The following is a 21005-nucleotide window of genomic DNA, read 5'->3' as shown; positions in this document are numbered from 1 at the left end:
ACACTGACTGCGCATCGTCTGCGGCGCTGTGAGGTTAAGCACGCCAGGATGTGGCCACATGTGATGCTGTTTGTCTCCCTTTGTCTCCATTTCCTTCCCCTGTAATGAACTGAGGCTGATTTTTTGTCCCAGAGAAGGCCATCAGTTATGAGGTCATGTACATTCCCTTTTCAGCTGGCAGCTCATGTAAGCCTGTAGGGACTTCTGTAAATAAGGTGTCTGTCGCTAGGATGTCTGCCTGCTGATACAGTTATTTAAAGCAAGATGTACTTTGAGGGATGCCTGGCGTGGCTGGGACAGAGCCCCAGCCCAGCCGTGCCCGGCAGGCCGTTGGCAGGGCCAGCCAGCCAGGGCAGCTGCCCCGAGCGAGCTACGGGTGCAGCCCGTCCCGTAATGTCACGGTCAGCACGGAGGGGGAAGGTTTGCTGAGGAGAGGGGGAGTTCCTGTGGGAGTTCTGGCTAAGGTTCTGGCTGGGGTTCCTCCTGCTCCCGAGGACTGTGATGGCCAGACATCCCAGGCTGAGTGTAGCTTTGTATACTTTATTTGTTTTGCTGTTCCGTTAAATCTGTCATTGCTTTTCCCTTCGGATCTCCTCGCCTTTTCCCGATTCCTCTTCTCAACTGGAAAGGGATCATCGGGTGATAGAATAACTGCTATAATTTAGCCCCCAGTATGGGCTAAACATAGACAAAGGACAGCTATCTACTACCCCTGTTTTGATGTGAGCCGAACAGGAACAGGTTTAGAGCCTATTTCTGTCCATTTTTCCTGCTGGATTGCAAAATGTTGCCATGAAGACGGCGGTGATGCCAGTGCAAGTGTCTGAGTGGTGCTCCAGAGCGCTGGGCATGTGCTGGAATGGAAGGAAGGTGGCCCCTGCTGCAAAGTACTTGCGTTCTGAGAGAGACTGAAAACAGAGAGATGTGCTCAGGTTGCTGCTTTTATACACACTGTTGAATTTTCAGCATTGTTGTAGTATATAACTCATGACTTCCCCCCGCCCTGCGGGGGGGAAGCGTTGCTTTTCATCCCACGGGGAGAAGCAGAGGGATGGTGCTGAAGGCTGGGATCTGGTGATGTTGGTGACAGAACATGAGAGCGCAAAACGGACTAAAAGGTGGAGCGAGGGGCTGCGCTGCGGCCGTACGTTGAGTTTGAGTAGGACCCAGAGGGCAGGTGGACGGCAGGCAGGGAACAGAGCTCGGATTGTGAGTGTCGTGGTGCGTATCACAGAGGTGGCACACTGAAGCTGTGTGAGAATGCGGTCTTAAATCCACATTTTGACCAGGCCCAGGACAAAACCTCCATCTTTGACGTCAAGAGAGGCCACACAAGTGGAAGAGTATCTGGCACTTCTCCAGTGACTTGGAGCAGACTTAGCATGGAAGAGCACTAATTGCATTATTAAATGCTGCATTATTAAGCAGACTTTAAATAGGAGATAAGAATTGCATTGCAGTTGTAAACAGGACATCGACTGTCCCTGTGTAATCCCATGGGAGTAGCTTCGTCTGAGCCTTAATCAGGGATCACAGCCCGGGTGCTCCTGGGCGCGTAGGTCTCCTTCCAGGCCCGGGGCTTTCATCAGGCTCTGTGTGCAACCCAAAAAGTAGCACTTTTTACATCTGTCCGATGCTCAGCTTCTTATCCATGAAGTTCCAAATGATAATAACAGTTGTTGAATTCTTTTGGTGGGAAGGTCTGACAGCCAATAAAAAGGTAATATCACAATTGATCTGGTAAGAACGATGCCGCCTTGTGAGTATGACCGTGTGCGCAGTAGCACAAATGACCCTTCACTTCTCATTCTGCTGCTCTGACTTGTGTAGAGGTTCTCAGTAGATTTGGCTGAGTGGGAGGACTTGAAATCTAGAGATCTGTGACATGGTATAAAGCAGTAAATTTGCTTTCATTTGAGATGGTATGGCAGAGAAAACTACTGGCCTTGTTTACAGCTGCAGGTATTTTCCATCTGACATTTCCTTGACGCAGAACTCTCGTGCACAGCTCCAGAATGATTGCTGCTGTGGGGGTTATTGTGGAGGTTTCTTTGAATAAATAAATCCAGTAAACAGTTTGTATTGCTACCACACAATTTTAAATTAGAGTCAAATTGTGTTGCACTCATCCAGAGTGGGAACGCCTCTGATTCCTCTCCACCACCTTTTGAAGGTCGCTCCCTCTGAAGGCGTGAGCCAGGGAGTGCAGTAGCGACTGGTTAGCAGTGTCTGCGAGAACTCGTCTCCGAGTTCACCCCTCAGTTTCCTGGGGCTTAAACCCTCTCCAAACTCACCTGACTTTGGTCTGCCAATATTTTATTATCTGTCGTAGTCTTTCGCAGTTCCAGCTAAAGAAGGGAATTGAGAGAGGATTTTTTTTTTTTTCCCTCTAATTTGTTTTGTTTTAGAATGGTTGGTGAGACTTTTTAACTTGTCAGTCTCCTGTGTAGAAGAATACAATTTGGTTAAGCATAGCTTGACATGCAGCTCAGCAGTGGGTACTGGTAAATGCAGCTTCATGCCAGTATTTTCTAGCTAGTATGCAGTAGTGAGTGGATGGAAGGAGAGCACGCTTGATTTTTGAGGACTGATACTGAATTTCTTGAAATCATTATGTAAAGTCCTGAAGCTTCGTGGATGTTTGTGCACTCGATTGCTTTTAAAGTTTAGGTCTCTGAACTTGTATTTAGGTCTTGCTTCTCGTGTTGTCTTTGAAGTCCGACTGAATTCTTATGATGCCAAGAGATGTTTTTAGTTTTAGAATGAAAATGTCCTGTTTTGAACTTGGTTCTCACGAATAGGGCTTGTTACAAATGCAGAGAGTTAATATTTGTCTTTCTGAGATCACTTTGCTGGAAATGAAGCAAACAAAAAAACCCCAAACAACCCTGCTGTGTCTGTGGGAAAGGAGGGCTAAGGACGCCTTTCGGGTTAGTAAGCTGCAGTTTGTTACTGCGTAAGGGACCTGAGTCTGCCTACATGGGGGTGCATGACGGGTAAGAGACAAGATGAGCAAAATAAAATGTACTGAAATATCTGTGGAATCAGACTCTGTTTCCACAAACACTGAGAAAACAGAGCGTGTTCTGAGCATTCTTGTAATATTTGTGATAACGCAGTTCTCATTAGTTCAGTTGCTCGAATTGCTTAGTTATCTGAAGGTTGTTTGGGTGGGTGTTTTCACCATTTTTTATTTCACTGAATCCGACACCACATTCCTGCTCACCCAAGTGTCTGAGGGAGTTAAAGTACAAAATCTCTCAGGATGGGAAAAATTCATTCTGTGGCTTAAATACCTGATGGGGTCCTTAAAAAGAAGGCGCAATTTGTTTTTTATGTTGGACAGCTTCAAAGTGGAGGTTAATACTTTGTTGAACGTCATCTCATGATTTAAAGCAACATGCAAATTGCTTCCAATAAAAAGACGTTGTCTTGAGCTGTTGTTGGTGCTCTGCTGTGTATGTAGAGCTTGCCCACCCCCTTGTAAGGGCTCTGTCCCCCTGGGGCTGGGTCAGAGGCATTTCTTCATACTCCATGTTTTAGTCTGCACCACTAGTGTCAGTGCATTTAGTGGATTTAAAAAGCCCAAACTTTTGAGGACAGCTTTTCCACAGAGAGCAGTACACGTGGAGAGCTCCTTTGTTATGCCTGGGCTGATGTGTTTGCAAACGGAACGAGCTGTCCTGTTTCTGTGAGTGGAGCTAACTTGTGTGGGTTTGGGATTCTGAGCCAGGCGTTTGTGGATGGCACAGGCCCATTTTTCGTACAAAAATCCGATAGTGCTCTTGCTCCTGGCACTTGTCTTCCTTCCTCACCCATTCTCTTTAGAAAGGTGCGTTCTACTGATAAACCCTGCTGTGTTGTACCCCTTCTGTGCCTCTTTTAATGAAAATATGGCTTCTGAAAACCCTTTCTTGTCTTCTTTCCCGTGTTACTAACTGTGGTGGTTTTGTTACAAGAGTTGGTTTGGTTTTACTTTTTTCTTTTCTTCACCCACCTTCTGCCCCTGTTATAAATTGCTGGAAATGAGGCCTTTGGCTTTCTCTGAAAGGGTCTGACTGGTGGCTTTCGGAAGGTTACAGCTGTTCTAGGTCATGGCTAAATGACAAATGTGAGTTGTCTGAACTTGAAGTCTTCCTTCAAAGGTGTGTGCTACCTGGTGTAGGTAATATCTCCCATTTGATGCCACCTTGAAGTGTTCTTCTTTCACTGGGACTTGTGCAAGGTTTGTGAATCTCAAGGAAAGGTCTCGTCTGTGGGAGAGCCCACGGCCCGAGGGAGTTGCAGTCCCTGCTTACCCATGCCTGTTCTCTGCTCTGCCACCTTATGTCTTGTCTTCCCAACAAAGCACAGTCATTAAGTAACTTGTGAACTGAACTTTTTGTTTTCCTGCCCCTGAAATTTTGAGGGTGCAAATGCTATCAATATGCTACTCTTGAAGGCAGTAGTTAGAGCCCCTCTGAAACATGGTCTGTGCTTTTCCAGGCCAGACCACCTGCAGACACAAGACCCCCAAACTAGACAAATCCAGACCCTGATTATTCTGAGGCGTCACTTAATTGTGTTCTCAGCATGTTGAAGTAGACAGGGCGTCGGGAGGGAGGAAGCCGTGAGGTGCAGCGATGGTGAGCGCGCATCGGGAGGAAGCAAGCGGTGCGGCAGGGCACTGCGGCTGCGCCGCGGGGCAGGGAGCCAGCGCTCGCGCTCCCACGCGTGTTACCGGCCTCCTGGGCTGCTGCCGCCCCGGCGCCCGCAGCAGCACCCCCGTCCGTGCTCAGCCACGCAGCGAGCACTCGGCGCTGGGGCTTCCCGCGTCGGACTGGCTCATTTCCCAGTGGGTGGCTCTGCAGATGAGCTGTGGGTCGGCAGCACAGTCTTCCCCTGCCCGTGTACTGCTGTAGAGGTGAAATCACTGTAGGGGTTTGGGGTAATCGTTTATGTTGTGGGGACTTGATGCAGCTTTCACATGTGTGCATTCTTTTCAGACAAAATAAATGAAGTATTGGATGGTGAGACACTTCACTTCTCTCAGTGGCTGCAGGGCCCCGTGTTCCAAGAGCCCACGTATGGGAATGGCTCTGGTGATGCCAACTTGCCCAACGAACGTCTGCGTCGGAGGGTTCGAATACTTGCCTGCACTCGGACTGCTTTTTTTTTTTCTTAGCTGCTGCACGTGTCAGTTCTTGAGAACCAAACTTACTGGTTTTAGGCACTTAGAAGTGGTGTGGTTGAAATTCTTAGGATAAACACCTTGATTTTTCAAGTATTTATGGTGGGCTTTCTTCACTTCAAAAGACGTTATGTGCTGCGTATATGTGAAACTGCACAACCAACACTGATTTTTATGGTGCATAATCACTTCTAGGTGTTTGATTTGTGGTGATGGATTCTACGTGTCTGAAAATGTGGTTCTGCCTTTTTTAGGCTTAGAATTGGGGAGTTATTTTTATATTTTTGCACTAATAAATATCACAGTGTTAGTAGATGACTCTTTTAGAAACAGAATTAGCTGTCTGCATCTTCTTAACTGTAGAGCTGTCTCTTTCTAGTTGTTTAATTTTAACACCACCTCCACCACCCCCACCTGAAAAAGACAGATTGTCCCTTGAAAATAAGCTTCTTGAACCACATCAGTCATTCTGTGAAATCTCCTGAGGTTCAGGTAGAACAGATGAGGAATTAATCTGTAGTTAATTTATGTAGACCTCAATGTGGTCCTGACCAGCGTGATTTCACGTTACTTCCTTCTGAGTTGCACAGATATTTATCCCTTTTGTTAAGAGAATTTTAATACAGAGCTACACATGGAAGTGCTGTTCAAAAGTAAGAATTCATAGCATTTCTTGAAATAACTGAAATAACATCCAGCTTTAACAGGAAAGGGTCGGCATGCTATGGGTTTTCTCTTCTCTTTGGGCTATCAAATAAATAATTTATGCAATATGTAGTTTAAACAAAAAAAAGACAGCTGGCTTAATCTCTAAAATTCTAAATATGCTGTTGATCATGACGGTATTTAGTTTCCACTGTGCTCACTGTCAGTGAGCTTCACGAGGGGTTGTAAACCAGCCAACCAAACATGAAAGAAGTGTCTTGGGTAGATAATCTTAGCCCTTGATGGTAGACAGCTGGGTGTGCGATTCGAAGGAGGTACCCTGTGAATTACAACCCGTAAGTGCAGACAATGTGTCTGGTAACAAATGCTCGTGATCTTCTGGCCTCTGGCTTTGTAACCTGGGGGTGCACCGGCTCTGGCGAGGGTGGGAGCCCACCCAAGGTAGGTCGGGCTCGCATGACCTCCCTCCCTGATGTGCCCGTTTAGGGACTTGCGCGCTGGGGCACGGCGCTCCCGTGTCACTAAACAGAGCGGTGGCCGTCGGGGCCTGGAAGGCTCGGCAGCGGAGGTGAGCTGAGCCCGGCCCAGTCTTGTGTTCATAGTAGTCAGTGGTAAGTGGCACAGGCACGAGGTTGCAAGTCATACTCACTGGGACTCCAAAAACACAGGCACGTGAAATTTGGTTTGAATTTTGTTTGTGCCGTTCTTGCATACGGTGACCGGAGTCGTACGTTGGGCTGTTCTCACGTTTGCCGTAAGACTGGCCCGTCTGCTCCCCTGAGCAGCGGGAGCAGCTGCAGTGGAAGCGGTTTGCTCGCCGGCTGCAGGCTCCGGTGGCTTTGTGTCGCAGCGTGCCTGTAGGTGAGCCTAGTGCTGGGGGCAGTTGAGTAACAGGCTGATGTTCTTGGCTCAGTACCTCAGGCAGTGTCTGAAGGAAGTCCTTGTACGTGTGCCCATGCACAGGTATGCCTCGGTGGCTGTCGGCGTGCTGGCCGTGTGTGTACAGCGTGCGTATCCTGTGGAGGGAGAGCACCTCCTTTCTCTCAAGTGGAAAATAATTGAAAGCCAAAAATTTGTCTGGCTTCTGCGATTTGACATTTCCCCAGACAACCTAAGCTCTCTTTAGGTCAGAACAAAAGCACGTAGGAGCACTTTTATAACCATGTTTGCCTTCAGAACTACCCCACGTAAGCCTTCCTGTAAACCTCTCTGGCCAGGATTTCCCTCTCTCTGTTTGCCCCAGCACAGGGAGTTCTGACCTTAGGTGTTAGTGCCCCAGTGCTCTTCTGGGCTTTGCTTCTTTACAGTTCTGAAGGGATTCATCACCTGCTCCTTGTTTGAGAGGATAAGCTGCTTGGCATTCCCTGTAAGAAAGGGCGAGGGAGGTGCTGTGCTGCCGTCCCTGTGATGCTCAGGATGCGATGTGGGTGCAGCTTCAGGGAACAGGTGACCTGACGTGCTTTGCCCCAGCTCTGAGTTGGTGTCTCCTGCTTGAGGTACAGAAGCACTTTCTGGTTTTTTGTTGGTGGGGTTTCTCTTGTTAGCAGAAAGGTAAAGAAGTCAGTGTGAAGATCAGACTCTTTCAGGTATTCTGCATTGCATTCAAAAATATATAGTACCTGCAGTTCTGTTGTTAGCTGACTGTATCGAACCGCCACAGTGGTGACATTACCATGTCGCTGCATTTGGGTAAGAAAAAAGCGTTTTCCCCCCTGCCCCCCACTCCCCCGGCCCCAGTCATTTAGTATCTCTTGCTCACTCGTTGCAGCGTGGTTACAGGAAACTCCTTGGTGTGGTGTGTGCGCACGAACACACTGGCCTTGCTCAGCGTTCCGTTGGTTTTGTATTTCTTGGGGAGGCTGATGGGGATAGCTTTGGCATGGGAACTTTCACGCTTGTGGGTCTGTGATGCCTTGTCGCTCTGAAGAAAGTACCGACTTTCTGAGGGTGCTGTGCTTGGCTCTAGCCCTTCGGATGTTTACTTGTAAGCGTAATCTTGGGGAAGGAAGAAAAATCACATCTGTTTAATTGGCAGGTCAGCCTTACGTTTAAGTGTTCAGAGACGGGAGCGAGCTGGGGCGGGAGCGAGGAGGTTTGGCAGGTCCAGTTCAGTAGCACACAAGAAAAATCCTTCCAAAATGTGGAAACAGAGGTTGGATGAACACTATATCCCATGGCTTTTCTGTAAATACAGATTTTCTAAAGACATGTACTGTTTCTTAAAAATGTCTCTGTTGGGTCAGAAATAAACTGAGCTTTTGGGGAGATTTTTAACTTGGTTATCTTGTAGATACACCTTTAGAGGTTAGAGGTTTTTTTTTAATGTGTCAGTGGGATGCAAGTAATGGTCTGGAAACTGGCAAAGGAGGTTTGGAACAGTTAACGTAAGGGAAGCGTAAATTCTGTGTGGTTAATGGGGTTGAGAGGCTCTGTGTCATCTGCTTTTCCTGTTTCTCTTGCTCATAAAGTAGATCACCCTTTTCTGTTTCTGTGAAGCAACATTAAAATAAAAAGAAAATTTTATTTGAGTATCCGCAATGCCAGAACTGGGTTTTCCCTCTTGGCTACCAGATTATGTTTCATTTGACAGCACTACAAATAAAGCAAACGTGTGCATCTGTCAGTAGTAAAGAACAAACCCCAGCTTTTGTCTGCGTCCCCCAGAACGCTGGCTGCTGCAAGCTGTTTGCTCAGAAATGAGCCTGTGGGCTGTGTGGGTGATACGGTTTTCTGTCTTTGTTCTTGCCCTGAACAGGTAGCCCCAAACGACGAAGCTGTGGTAACGCTGCTCTGTGAGTGGGCTGTGAGCTGTAAAAGGTCCGGTAAGCACAGGGCCATGGCTGTAGCCAAACTCCTGGAGAAGAGGCAAGCAGAGATTGAAGCAGAAGTAAGTTATTTCTGCTTCTGGAATACTGTGAACAGCATGTGTAAAAAGTATGCAAATTGCGGGAATACTATATGCATTTCTGTGTAGATAACGTGCTTTTTTATTTATTTATTTAACTGTGCAGAGGTGTGGTGAATCTGAAGTCCTAGATGAAAAGGAATCTCTGTCTTCAGCCTCCTTGACAGGTTCCAGTCTTCCTGTTTTTCAGAATGTCCTGCTAAGGTTTTTAGATACACAAGCTCCCTCATTATGTGAGTATTGACTAATTTATATTCCAAAGTAGGTCGGAAGCAACTGGTCTGCTCTCTGGCTGCTGAAGTTATTGTTCTGCTGTAGCGGGTGTTTCACTGTTTCTGTGATTACATGTTCTGTTTTCATATGCACTTCTTTTTTTTTTAAGTCTCCTGCCTTGTTATAGGATCTTTCTGTGATTTCTATCCTTTCTTTTCACAACAGGAAAATTGGCAGAGACTATGTTTATTTCTGTTTAAGCTGTAAGAGATTTTGGGGAAATTACTTGCACTCTATGCATATTTAACACCAAACACTCGCCTCCTTTTGACACATCCGTATTTGAAGTGACTGGCTTGGAAATTACACACGAGTGTTAACGTAGAAAGCTGTTAGCTGACAAATAGGTGGATTGAAAAAAGGATCTTTGTTCATTGTAGGTTGTTCTATGAAATGTCTTGGTCTAATAAAACTGCCTGATACTATAGCTCATGTTTCTGGTATCCTAAGTACTCCTAGGTAGTGCATTTTTTTTTTCTGGGGCCCTTAAAGCAAAGGAGATTTTAAGTCATTTGAAACATGATACTGAAAACTCTCAACATCCGAAAAAAGGAGAAACTTATTAAAAATTTGTTACAGACTCCGAGGTACTGGCAGTGCTCTATTTTCGTGCCAGTGGTGACCCTGACTTTCATAAACCATCCAGACTATTTGCATTATTTAGACTTGTGTTTCTGATGTGCTTGGTTCAAGTGCGGTGTCGTCGTCCTTCACCCAGGTAGCTCTGCGAGGCAGGGCAGGGAGAGCAGCGGGGAGCGTTTTCCTTGCTTGGGATATTCTGTGGTATTTTTGAGCGTGGGACAAGTTCTGCGGTATGGTGGTGTTTTCGTGGGGCTTGGGCTGCTGTCTCTCCAAAGCTGAGAAGCACGTGGCTGCTGTATCGCGAAGGAGGGCAGATCCCCCCGTCTGCCGGTGTGTGTTTTACCGCGCCCCGCCACGCAGCACCCGGTCTGCCTCGCGCGTGGAGGGGTGGGTCGCGGTGGGCAGTGGGACCTGGGGGCTGCGGAGGGGAGTTCTGACCCGGGACTGGCGTGCTCTTGGGCTCGCTGTTGCTGCTCCTGTGCGACAGTGTAATGAGACCTTCGAAACAGAAGAGTGTGATGTGTTGAACTAATTTGGGCTTGTACGCACAATTTGCTTTTAAATAAAAGTTGATGATCTGATTTGGTAGTTCTGTGGCTGGAGGTTGTTGCTCAGTAGAGTTGGTGTGGTACGAAGCTATTTTCTGTTAACTGCAATGTTGCAAACTGCTCTGTGGTACAGAACAAGTCAAATTAAATATAGCTGTGATAAGTGGAAACTTAAGAACAAAGTTTTGTGTGTTGTATTTCTCTAGGCTTTGTATTGGCACTGGCAAAATAATGTGGATTTATTTTAGTAAACGCTTCCTGATGTGCGTAAGCACACTTGATAGATACAATACACTACGCTGTCAAGCTTTAGTGAAGTATGGCTTTTACATCTTGGAGGCCTGGCATGCAGAGATCTTGAGTTCTTTCAAAGTATTTTAAAAGGTTTTCTGTTATGATTACAAAAGTGCTGTGGATAAGACATTAACATTTACTATAGTAATGTAATTTGGGAGGAAAGGACAACCGTTGGGTGTTCTGTTATAATGCAAAGCTTCAGCTTTAATTTTTCTTCAGGCAAGGAATGTCTGCACCCTCTTCCCCCTCTTTTTAATTTTTAGAAGTATTTGGACATTGCACTTAACTGCTGACCCCCCCCCAACCGGGGCAGGTGTGCACGGGGTAGGATGCTCTGGAATCCACCGCTCTCTGAAGTCTGTCCCGTCTCTGGAGCTGATGGGAAATGTTTACACTCTGGAGACAAAGAAACCTGTGCAGGGTGCCTGAGACGTTGTAGTCGGCCTTTAAAATTAATTTGCAATTTGTCTAGTTGAAACCCAAATATTTGTAAGTTGAAACTACAGTGTAACTTTTTTTTTTCTCCTCCCCTGGGTAGCTGACCCAAATAGTGACCACGAGAAGACAGAGTTTGTGAATCTGGTGCTGCTTTTTTCTGAATTCACTCGACATGATGTTTTCTCCCACGATGCGTACATGTGCACTTTAATATCACGCGGGGACTTGTCAATCACTGCAACTACCAGACCACGTTCACCTAGTGGGGAAACTGTGGATGAACACTATTCGAAGGACCATGATGTGAAACTGGAGGTAACACTTCATGCTATTTCTCCCATGTTTGGTACTCTGTTTCGTTAAATGTAGATTTTCACCAAAGCGTTAGTATTTCAGGTAAGAGATACTAAGTTTTTAAACCTGTGTCTCCTCGTCTCTTTCTCTCTCTTTGAAAAGACCAAAAGTGATCCATTAGCTTCATTCTTGTTTATAGCTGTAAATATTGCTGGGTTGGTGCAAGTATGCTGAACTGACGGTTGTCTGGCGAGCTAAACTTGGGACTTCTAAATGTACCAGTGGAAACACTTACTTGCAGCTGTGCTTCAGTGAAGAGAAGGGAGAGCTTTAAGCAGGAGGGGTCAGTGGAGTAAGCGCCACGTCTCCTGCGTGGCATGGGGCGTGCTGGCCCAGCACGGGCGTGAGTGAGGCGCAGCCTCGTAGTCTGCTCGCAGACCCTCGGGAGCTCACTGTGTGCCCCGTGGCCGCCGGCTGCCCACTGTGGAGCCAAACAGCTCGTACGTGTGCGGTCCAGGCGCCATCCCGAGTCTTCCATCAGATGGGCGGTTTGTAACCTTTTCTAAAACTAGTGCAAGAGGAAAGCAACTTTAACCTCAAGGCTGCAGACGATGTTTGTGCTTGTGTGGTGAAAAGGAGCCTGTTCTGCTGCACAGTCAATGCGGAGCCTCTGGGCAGCTAAAGCATCCTCTTATATTTCTTTTTGATTTTTTTTGTGTATCTCTTATGTTGGTCACGTGGTCAAATTTGCCCTGAAATATAGGGGGTTTCTACAAGTTGCCTTTCGTGGTACAACAAAGTAGGAAATAACTCTTGGGAAGGTACAGGAGTCAGCTTCCGATTCTGTAGGTGTCCCTGGAGCAGAATGGCTCATGGGGATATACTGTAAAGTTTTGTTTTCCCCTTTGGCTCCTGCCCTTTTCTGCGTTTCTGTGGATTTAGGCTTGAGAAATACTTCTGTGAATTAAGGTTTATCATAAGGATTAAAAGTCAGTATCTGAAAACTTGTTACCATCATCACGCTTTTCTTAATTCTTAGGCAGAGCGCTCAGGTTTACCTGTGATCAGTTAGGTCGGTCTTCAGTACAATCTGGCTGATCTTTGTTTTTCTCTCTGGCAATTATTAGGATCATAGTATTATGGAACATATGGGCATTGACTCAGGAACCACTAGTATTTTTGATGATGTAGACAAGAGTGACTTTAAGGCAGATTTTGGTTCGGAATTTCCAGTAGGTTTAACTTTCAATTTTCTGCATGCCTATGCCTGTGTCTGCTGCTCGCGTTGGCCGCTGCATGTCTCCCCGTGCCCCTAGCACCATCCTGCTTCTTCCATCGACAGCCGGTGTCCTTTGGTATCTGCTCCCTGCTGTCCCCTGTGTCTGTGCGTCACCTCCCTGCTCTGCCTCTCTGCTGTGCACAACTTGCTGCTCTCCTGTGCTTCCCCTAGTTGCTGCCTGCACACTCGCACGCACGCTCCGCTCTCCCTCCTTCCCTTCCTCCCCCGTGCCCCCAGCATACTCAGAGTGCTGTGGATTACACTTAAGCATGAATAAATACGCAGAGCTCTCCACTACTTTGACATTGAGGAACTCCATTGAGACCATTTGCTTTTCAAGCGACTGTTCTATGTTTTGTCGCCGTCTTCTAAATCTGTTTCCCCCTCTCTTTCCTTACTGTTAGCCTCATTCTCTGTTACTCTTGAGTATCCTAGTTTCTTCCTTTGGACTGGTCCTCGTTCTGCATCCGCAGATCCACTTGCAGGATGCTGGGACCCCCGTTTCTGCCTGACATCTGTCATGTTGGTGGTTTCAAGCATATTCATGCCTGCCTACAAGTGTCTCTTGTCACCTCCCACTTCACCCTTTTCATTGTTTTACCTGAATCGGTGGAATATCTCATCGTGGTTTCTGTGTCACAGCAGCATAAGAAGTGTGGAGATTGCTCTGAATCGTAATGCTTTTTCTCCTGGCTGAATGCCACAACTGTAATGCTTGTCTAATAACAATGGAGATGTGCATGGAGATATAATGTGTATGTGTATCTTAAATTTCAGGCTTGGTTATCATTGCCCTTGCTTTGTCTATCTTTGGAAAACCTCAGATGTTTAAAAAGTAACTGTAAGCAAGAACGAAGTCGTATCTCTGAATGCAGTCGCTGAACGTCGAAAGCTAGAGGTTACACTTACCTTAAACATTTGTTTTACATGACTTAGATTTTTTCTCCGATGCCTGGGGAGTCTTGTGAGAATGTGAACTCTTCTTTAGACAGAAGAATTTCAGTTACCAGCGAGAAGTCGGTCAAGAGGGAAAGACTGAGAGACCTGATTTTTCCATCCAATTACGACCTCCTTCGCCATTTGCAATACGCGACGCACTTCCCTATCCCTCTGGTGAGTGACCCCTCTGCTCGGGAGCGCAACGGTGCTGCCTGCCGTGGCAGCAAGGCACGTGAAGGGAGGGAAGCTCGCCGTCCGAAGGGCGCGGGGCTGCATGACCCCTGCCCGAGGGCTCCGGCCGGGTGGCGCGACGCTGTTGCTGCCGGCGTGCCCGTGCCGTGCGCTGCGGGGTGGCTCTGGGGCAGCGGCGGCACCTCTGTGTTACCGGGAGGGGGCTGGCTGGGAGAACGTGTGAGAGGCACGGTGATGTCTGGTGGCTTACTGGGGTTAAGGAGGTGGGCACCACGGTAAAACCACCGTGTGCCAGGGGCTGATAAAAGTCTGCTGAAGAGAAAAGGTGCTGTTGTAGCTGGACAGCCAGATGGATACTGAAATGTCTGAAAGAGATAGTTCTGAAATGTAAGGGGCAGAACGGTGTGATTTCCTCCCACCCCCTCCGCGCTGTTTCTAGTGTGGATTTTTGGCGGCTGCTGCTGTCGTGTTTGTCTGTAGGCTCGTGGGAACTGAAGAAAGGCCCATGAATAACATTCCAGATCCCAAAGCCTCATTCAGATGACGACTTCTGTTTTCTGCTGTGCTGGAAAAAGGGCCCAGATACTGAACAAGCCTCAAACTGGAATGTATCTACTTGAGAATTATTATTTTTAAAACAGCAACAGTAATGACTTTTTAACAATATTAAATTCTGTCAATACAGGAAGTGTCCTGTGAGAGCATGATGCGATAATCACAGTTTTCTTTGCTTTAAATTTCTTACTCCACAAAGTTTGGGTGTGATTTATTGCAGGCGAATTGTTATGAGAATACTGAATGAGCTATTTCTGTTCAGGACGGTTTTGAATGCTTGTTTAAAGCTTGATTCGTGTTTTGCCCATTTAAAGGATCAGGAAAAAAGATAACTTGGTTTGGTTTACTTTCTGAAATATTTTTGATTTACAGATGGAGCTAATCCAGGTAGCTGGATTTTCCCTATGCAAATTGATTTTGATTATTGATTATTCTACATATGCATTATCTTTTTGGGAAGTAATTGTAAATTGGAATATTAATAAACTTAGTTGCTGTTCTATAAATTTTTATAAAAAGCCCAAAGAGAACTCACTGGATATTTATATTTACTCTTTATCTTAATTTTAAAATTTCTTTGACTTGTTGTTAGCTTTTTCCATACTCATGGAAGCAGCAGCAAGGAAAGGCAGTGGAACTTGGTAAGAACAAGAAATTTATTTATGAAAACTGCAGGTGTGATGCAAGCAGATACAGTAATTTTTAATCGATGCAGCTTAGAATCACTTTCTGGAGTAAATAATGCCCTCTAAAATGTGTTGGGGTTAATTGTGTATGTGAAAACTTTGCAGCTGAAAAACTGCTATTAAATAGTCTGTTCACTTGATTGCACCAAGTCATTTAATGTAGTAAGTATACAATATTTAACTTAGAAAAGGGGAGTTCAGGTGTTTACCATAAATAATTATACGGTATGTTTGAGTCTGAACGTGTTGTGTTCTTACGTGTTGCTGATCCCTGGTGGGTCATCGCTGGTACGCTGAACTGTTTCCGAAAGGCCTTATCGAACGCTCTGCTAGCTCAGACCTCCTCTGTGAGCGTGTAACAGGGCGATTGGCTTTGTTGAAATGTTTCTCCTTTTGCTTGGGCTTTCTTCAGCAGGATCCCGCTATGATTCAGTAGGAACGTTGCTGACCGCAGTAGTCACGCTCGCGATTGCACAACGGCCGTAAATACCGGGGGTTTGCACGCTCTTCTGGTGTGTTTTTAGAGTCACTGCATCTGCTGTTCACTTCTGTGTTGTGTCTCTTGGTCTGGGAAAACCTTCGCCTCTCTGTGTGCTGCAAAAGTCTCAGTAAATTTCAATTTGAATGATTTGGAAAGGTGGTAATACAGAATAGGGTCAAAACAGAGGTTTGATACTGCAAACAGCAAGGTAGATTCTTTAGCTTTAAAGAGAGCTTGTTTCAGAGAGCAGCTGGTTATGGTTTCGCTTTGGCTCAAAGTGTAGGGGATACGAACGATGTGGTACGGAACAAAGCACAGCAGGTAGGCTGCAGTTACCAGCAGTATGTTGACCAGGGCTTTCTTCACGTTTGTGTAACTCTCGCTGTATTTGTTTCGGTGGAGTTGTCTGACAGCGAGGAAGTTGGAAATCAGTATCACAGCTGAAAAATTCAGGAATATTGCTGTGCATATGAAGTTGGTAAAGACGTGCCAGTCTCTTCCAAATTTTGTTTTGAAATCAATGCATCCTGCCCCAGGTCTTTCTTCAATGGATTTTATTGGAATAGCCATGTTTGGCACTGTTATAAGGAGAACCATTGCCCATACGACTGCAGAGAGCACCTTGGCGAATCCAGGCTCTTGAATGCGGTAGATCTTACAACTGTGTGTGAGTTGAAGGCAACGGTCCATGCTTACAAATCCCAAGAATATAATTGATAAATACATGTTCAGGTAGATGAAACAGGCTGTAACTTGACAGTGGAATATTCTCAGTTTCCACGATGCAACTCCCAGGTCAACAACAATCTTCACTGGCAACGCCAAAGTCAACAAAAAATCCGCTGTCAAGAGGTTAATTAAGTAGATGCTCATACACTTCTGTTTCTGACCTTTTTGCGTGAATGCCCATAGTGCGAAACAGCTTCCAATAAATCCCGTAAGAAAAATCAAGTAGTAAAAATAGGTAAAAGGTTCCATTTCTTCACGGACATGGCATTGTGAAACATTGCCTGGCATTGTAAACTTCTTGCTCAAGTTGATTTTGCTGCTAGGAGATATCAAGAACCTAAAAAAAACCCAAGACGACGTGAGTGACATCAGCTTTTCCTGAGCAACAGTAGTTACTCTCTGAGAATTTTGTTTGATTAATTTCATAGACAAAATGCAATTGGGAAGAAATATTTTTCTCTCTCTTCATGCTGCTTCACAGATATTCGAGTGGGCTTTGTTCTCCTGTCAGGAAAGTTTGGAAATGTGTTGGGATTTGTTTCTGAAAGCATGTAGACTGCTGAGACACTTCTCTACCAGACCAGTCTTTCTGAGTAAGTGCTTGGTTCGAGTCCAGCTGCCCAGCCAACCAACCGAAACACCAGAGAAAGGTCTGAATCTGTTTAAGCTTCTAGTTGATAGTGGTCATACTAAAACGTCATAACTTTTGAATAGTTGAAACTATGCCTAAAAAAGGGTAATATTTGTAGCAGTCTTGTTCTGTAGAGGTGTATTAGGAGTTTTGAAGTTAATTCACCGTCAAACCGGTATGCGGATGTGTTGGATAGATGAGCAAATAGTTCTAATCAGTCAGAAGTTTTTTGCAAACTGTTCTCTCTTCCTACTTGGAACAGAGGATACATTAATCGCATATTTTAAGCCTTCAGAAAAAGCACATTTTGAAAGAAGCAGCTATTAAATAGTTCTTCTCATGTCCTTTTTAGACTTTGCTATATATATAGAAATTATAGGGGAGAAAAGTAGAAAATTTTGGTCTTATTTTAACTAAATATACTACTCCGTGACCAAGGGTGTGTTGTTTGGGTTTTTTTTTGGGGTGTTTTTTTTTCTTTTGCTACGCTGTCAGGCAGCTGCATAGAATGTCTGTGGGAAAGGAGATGTGTTGGTTAGACTCTCTTGGAATGTAAAACAATGAATAGTATCAGACTGCAAAACTTTTATTTCATTAATTGTTCCTAATTTTAATATACAATGTAAGCGAAAGGACTGCGTTTGCACACTTACTTTCTGCTGTGAAGTATGCATTCGCATGTGCGTAATTTGTAAACCGAAATGGCTGCAGATACTGCAGTGGTTTAAAATGGGGGAAACCCCAGTTTGTTCTTGCAGTTGGCTCTCTGGAGGTGGTCCCTCTTGTCCTGAAACCGTGTGACTCTGTTGAATTCAGTTTGGGGTCTGCGCAGCGTGGCTGCGGAGCGAGCAGGGCTGCGGGAGCTGCTGGGCTTGCCTCCGCGGTCCCGAGGCGGTGGGAGCCGCGGGGCGAAGGGCGGCCCGGCAAGCCGAGCCCTGGGAGGCTGCGGGAGCCTCCGGGGGTGCAGCGTGGCCGCAGCCAAGCGGCACTGCCCACAGGCAAAGCAGAGGCTGTTGTGCAGAATACCCGAGCCTGGCGCTCTGTGGGTCTGGCACAGCTATTGATCCAGGCGGTGCGTTTACGTGGATCTAGACAGGCTGGAACAGAGGAGGACTAAAAGCACGTACCTGTCTTAGTGCCCTCTGGGGTCTTCTCAGCGTTAGTCGGCGAAGGTCTGATGTCTCTCGGCGACCTCTCGCAGTCCGCTAGCTTGTTGATCTTTTCCTCTGGCTGCGCCTGCTGGTTTTTTTAAAATGGGTCTGTGGTTTTTAAAGGTGCTGATTGACGCAGTTAAAACCAGCATTCAAGTAACTAAACCACGTGGAACATAGCTAGAAGAGCGGTGACAGAAACACGTGAGTGTTGGCGGAACAGCCCGGAGAGACCTCTCTTTCCTGTGCTGGGGCAGGAGCTGGCGGCTGGGCGGGAGCACGCCGGGCTGTGCCCCTGCCCCTCTGCCCCGCGCCGTGCGGCGGCGAGCTGCCCCCCAGGCACTCGGGGCTGTGCAGGACGACAGAGCGCGATGGGGAGGAAAAGGGCTGCAAAAGAGCTGAGTTAGACACGGTGGTGTGGCCGGTAGCTTGGATTAGTACAGTTACTGCAATTCAGAGTATGTTTTTGTGGAGGAAAGACGGTCAGAATCGCTTGACCTGACGGCATCAGCGAGCCGACGGGGCTGCTGAGGGGCGCTGGGCGCGGACCTGAAGGCAGTGCAGCTGTCACTCTCTCCGCCTAGCTTCAGGCCTCAAGAGCTACGTTTAAGTGTTCACCGTGTGTTCCTGTGCGAAAGGGTGACGAGAGCTGTATGGTGTGGTCAGCCCCAGCCTGTGGTCTTTTTCCTGTAGTTCCTAAAACGTCATCAGGTTAGTCCCAGATTCTTGACCTGAGGCTGTAGATGTGACATGTCAGTGAGTGTTTCTTTGCTTTTGTTTTTAAAGATCTGGAAACTCTCTTCCCCCACTGTATGCCTTGCATTTAAAATCTGCCTGGAATCAGGGTTTTTCAGTGTAGTTGGCCCCCATTCTTGATAATATTCTGGCATGGAATTCCATTTTTTTTTTCTAGAGTTGCAACCTAATTTGCAGATTTAAAGACACACAGGGATTCTACTGATAGCAATTAAAATTCTAAACCTTTGGACATTGGCCAAGCACTATTAAAAAGCAAAATGACATGGTAGGGCTGTGGGAGAAATGTTTGTAAGTAAGCTTTTTCTTTTTAAGAAGTGTCTAACATCAGGCTCGGGGGCTGAGGTACTGACAACGATACCGAAACCCCAGAATGGTAGCACTTGGTTGTAGCTGAGAATCCACAAGAATTTACAAATTGCGTACCACAGCTTTGTGAAGAAACAAATTGAGAATGTCTGGTTTTAAGTTTAGTCATAAACTTAAAGTTCAGACCATATTTGTCAAAATGTTTGCAAAGCTTCATAATCTGGAATGATCCTATGTTCGGTTTTGAGCAAACATGGACTAGTTTTACGGTGTTACGCTCATCATGCAAAACTGATCTTTCTGTACTTGTATTTTTCTTTGTTTTTTTTTTTTTAAACTTGATCTCTAGCATTCAGTCAGCTTTTTCAGTGTGTGTGTTTGTGTCTCCTCTTTTCTATAGAGTCGGTTTACAGCTCAGAAAACTTTTCCAGTTCTGAAAAGACAAGGTGATGGTTAGGTGCTGAAAAATGCTCTACGCTTCCTACAGAACTGTTTAGGGAGGAGATGAAACAGGAGAACGTGAGTCTACGGAGCCGTAATTCAGTTTTTATTGTGGTTCGGTGTCATCCTCTTCCCTTGTCTAGATGTCTAATTTAAAAGGCCATTTTAGTTCCTAAATTACAGCTGCAGGTGGTAGATTTTGCTGTAATTAAAGTTGCTGAGCACTTCTCATCACAAACCCCCATTTTTCATGTTTTAAACTCTGCTGTGTTTTTTACTTTTGGTTTGAAATTTTCCATGATACATGCCAGCTTAGGCTGACTCCTGGGCTTGGGGCGTGCTGTAAGGAAGGGAAGGGGTGCCGCTGGGGGTGGGAATTCAGCAAAAATGATTTAATCATTCCTGAGAACAAAGCTAGGAAAATCAACATCTAAACCTTAACCCCTGCCCTAAACCTGATGAGCTTTAAAAAGGCATCAGGAGCTTTGTGTTTTGAGTTGGGCACACCAAAGATTTGTGTGGGTGTCAGGGTCACTTTGGATACCTCTCCACGTTTTGCATATTCATTTGGGGAAAGGTTTCACATGCAAAAACTCTCCAGAGGCTTTCTGGAGCTCTGCTGTTACCAGGCTTTAGCCCTTTCTTTTCTTCCGAGCGCCCTCCGCTCCAGGTGTGGTCCTACTGCTGGCTCCGAGCAGGGAGCAGTGCCCCTGGGGAGGGGGAGCCCAGGGCTCTGGCGTTGCAGAGGAGCGAGAGGTGGGACTCGCTCCCCAGGGCTGCGGGCTCGGTTATCCACAGGGATGCAGACGAGCTGTGAGAAGGGGAAGGGTGGGAGAGCAGCCAGTGTGGGTGGGGAGGGAGTTTGGGTGAACCTCAGAGTCCTTGTGGGTTCTGCTCACCTGGGGTTTGACTCTGTGAAACGCTCGGTCGCAGCGTTGCGTGCAGGGAGGGTTGGGGCTGTGTGGGGCGGTGCTGCCCCACACGTGGGGGAGCGGGCGTCTGCCCGGCCGGGCTCTGCTCGCTGGGGATGGACGCGGTGCGCAAGGCTGGGTGACATCCCCGGCACGCACTCGGGGCCTGCTGGTGCTCGGGTTGGCTGACGATTACCCCAGGAGATGCCACTTTCTGTTTTCTCCTCCCCCTTCAGCAGGTCGCTTCAGAGCTTGTTTACTTGAGGCTCCTCAGGTAACAGTCCTGTGGGACTTATTCAGGATTAAAGTTAGCTACAGATGCACTGTAAGGGGTGGAATTAAGTTTAAAAGGACAACTTTCTTTGATTTTGTGTTGGGGGAGCACAGACAGGATTGCAGGCAGGTGCATTTGCAGTATGTTTGTCCTTGCTCCTGTGGCTGCCAGGCGGGTGCGGTTACGGCGAGGGGATGTCTCGGAGCCCCTCGTTTTCGTGTGCGGTCCTTGCCATCAGTGCTGGAGAACACTGAATGTTAGCAAGCGCTGGCCAGGCCTGGGTGTTCAAGGCTCTGTGGGATCTCCTCTCTGTAAGTGAGGAAAATACATGACGGCTTGTTAGTCCGTCTGTTAGGGAGCTAACCTTTGAATCCGTATCGTTCCTATCCCTGTGTCTTTTAAATTGGGAAGGTTGTCAAGCTCAGAGTTTCAGAATTCCTTTCTATACGGTTTCTGAGCCTACTTTCTGTGCGGTTACAAAAGGAAGGCTTATTGCAT

At 46.5% G+C, this 21005-nt stretch overlaps 2 protein-coding genes across 3 annotated transcripts in view; one reads left to right on the top strand and one right to left on the bottom strand.

Moving 5' to 3' along the window:
* Positions 1–21005, top strand: part of MED12L (mediator complex subunit 12L) — a 143969-nt gene that overhangs the window by 19774 nt on the left and 103190 nt on the right. For both annotated transcript variants that reach the window (XM_086467963.1, XM_086467962.1), the window contains exons 11-15: positions 8592–8723; positions 8848–8974; positions 10980–11194; positions 12301–12405; positions 13389–13565. In XM_086467963.1, the coding sequence (XP_086324089.1) occupies positions 8592–8723; positions 8848–8974; positions 10980–11194; positions 12301–12405; positions 13389–13565 (756 nt within the window). The remainder of the gene's footprint in view (positions 1–8591; positions 8724–8847; positions 8975–10979; positions 11195–12300; positions 12406–13388; positions 13566–21005) is intronic.
* GPR171 (G protein-coupled receptor 171) lies at positions 15325–16322 on the bottom strand. The gene has a single exon (XM_009954654.2). The coding sequence runs from the start codon at positions 16320–16322 to the stop codon at positions 15351–15353; it is 972 nt and encodes a 323-aa protein (XP_009952956.2). The 3' UTR covers positions 15325–15350.

This window comes from Leptosomus discolor, chromosome 7, assembly GCF_034619465.1.
Source record: "Leptosomus discolor isolate bLepDis1 chromosome 7, bLepDis1.hap2, whole genome shotgun sequence".
Taxonomy (NCBI): Eukaryota; Metazoa; Chordata; class Aves; order Leptosomiformes; family Leptosomidae; genus Leptosomus; species Leptosomus discolor.
This window is presented reverse-complemented; position numbering and strand designations above follow the sequence as displayed.

Bases quoted from the DNA above. Each gene is read 5' to 3' on its own strand.
- GPR171 (XM_009954654.2), bottom strand. From the start codon at position 16,322: ATGCCAGGCAATGTTTCACAATGCCATGTCCGTGAAGAAATGGAACCT.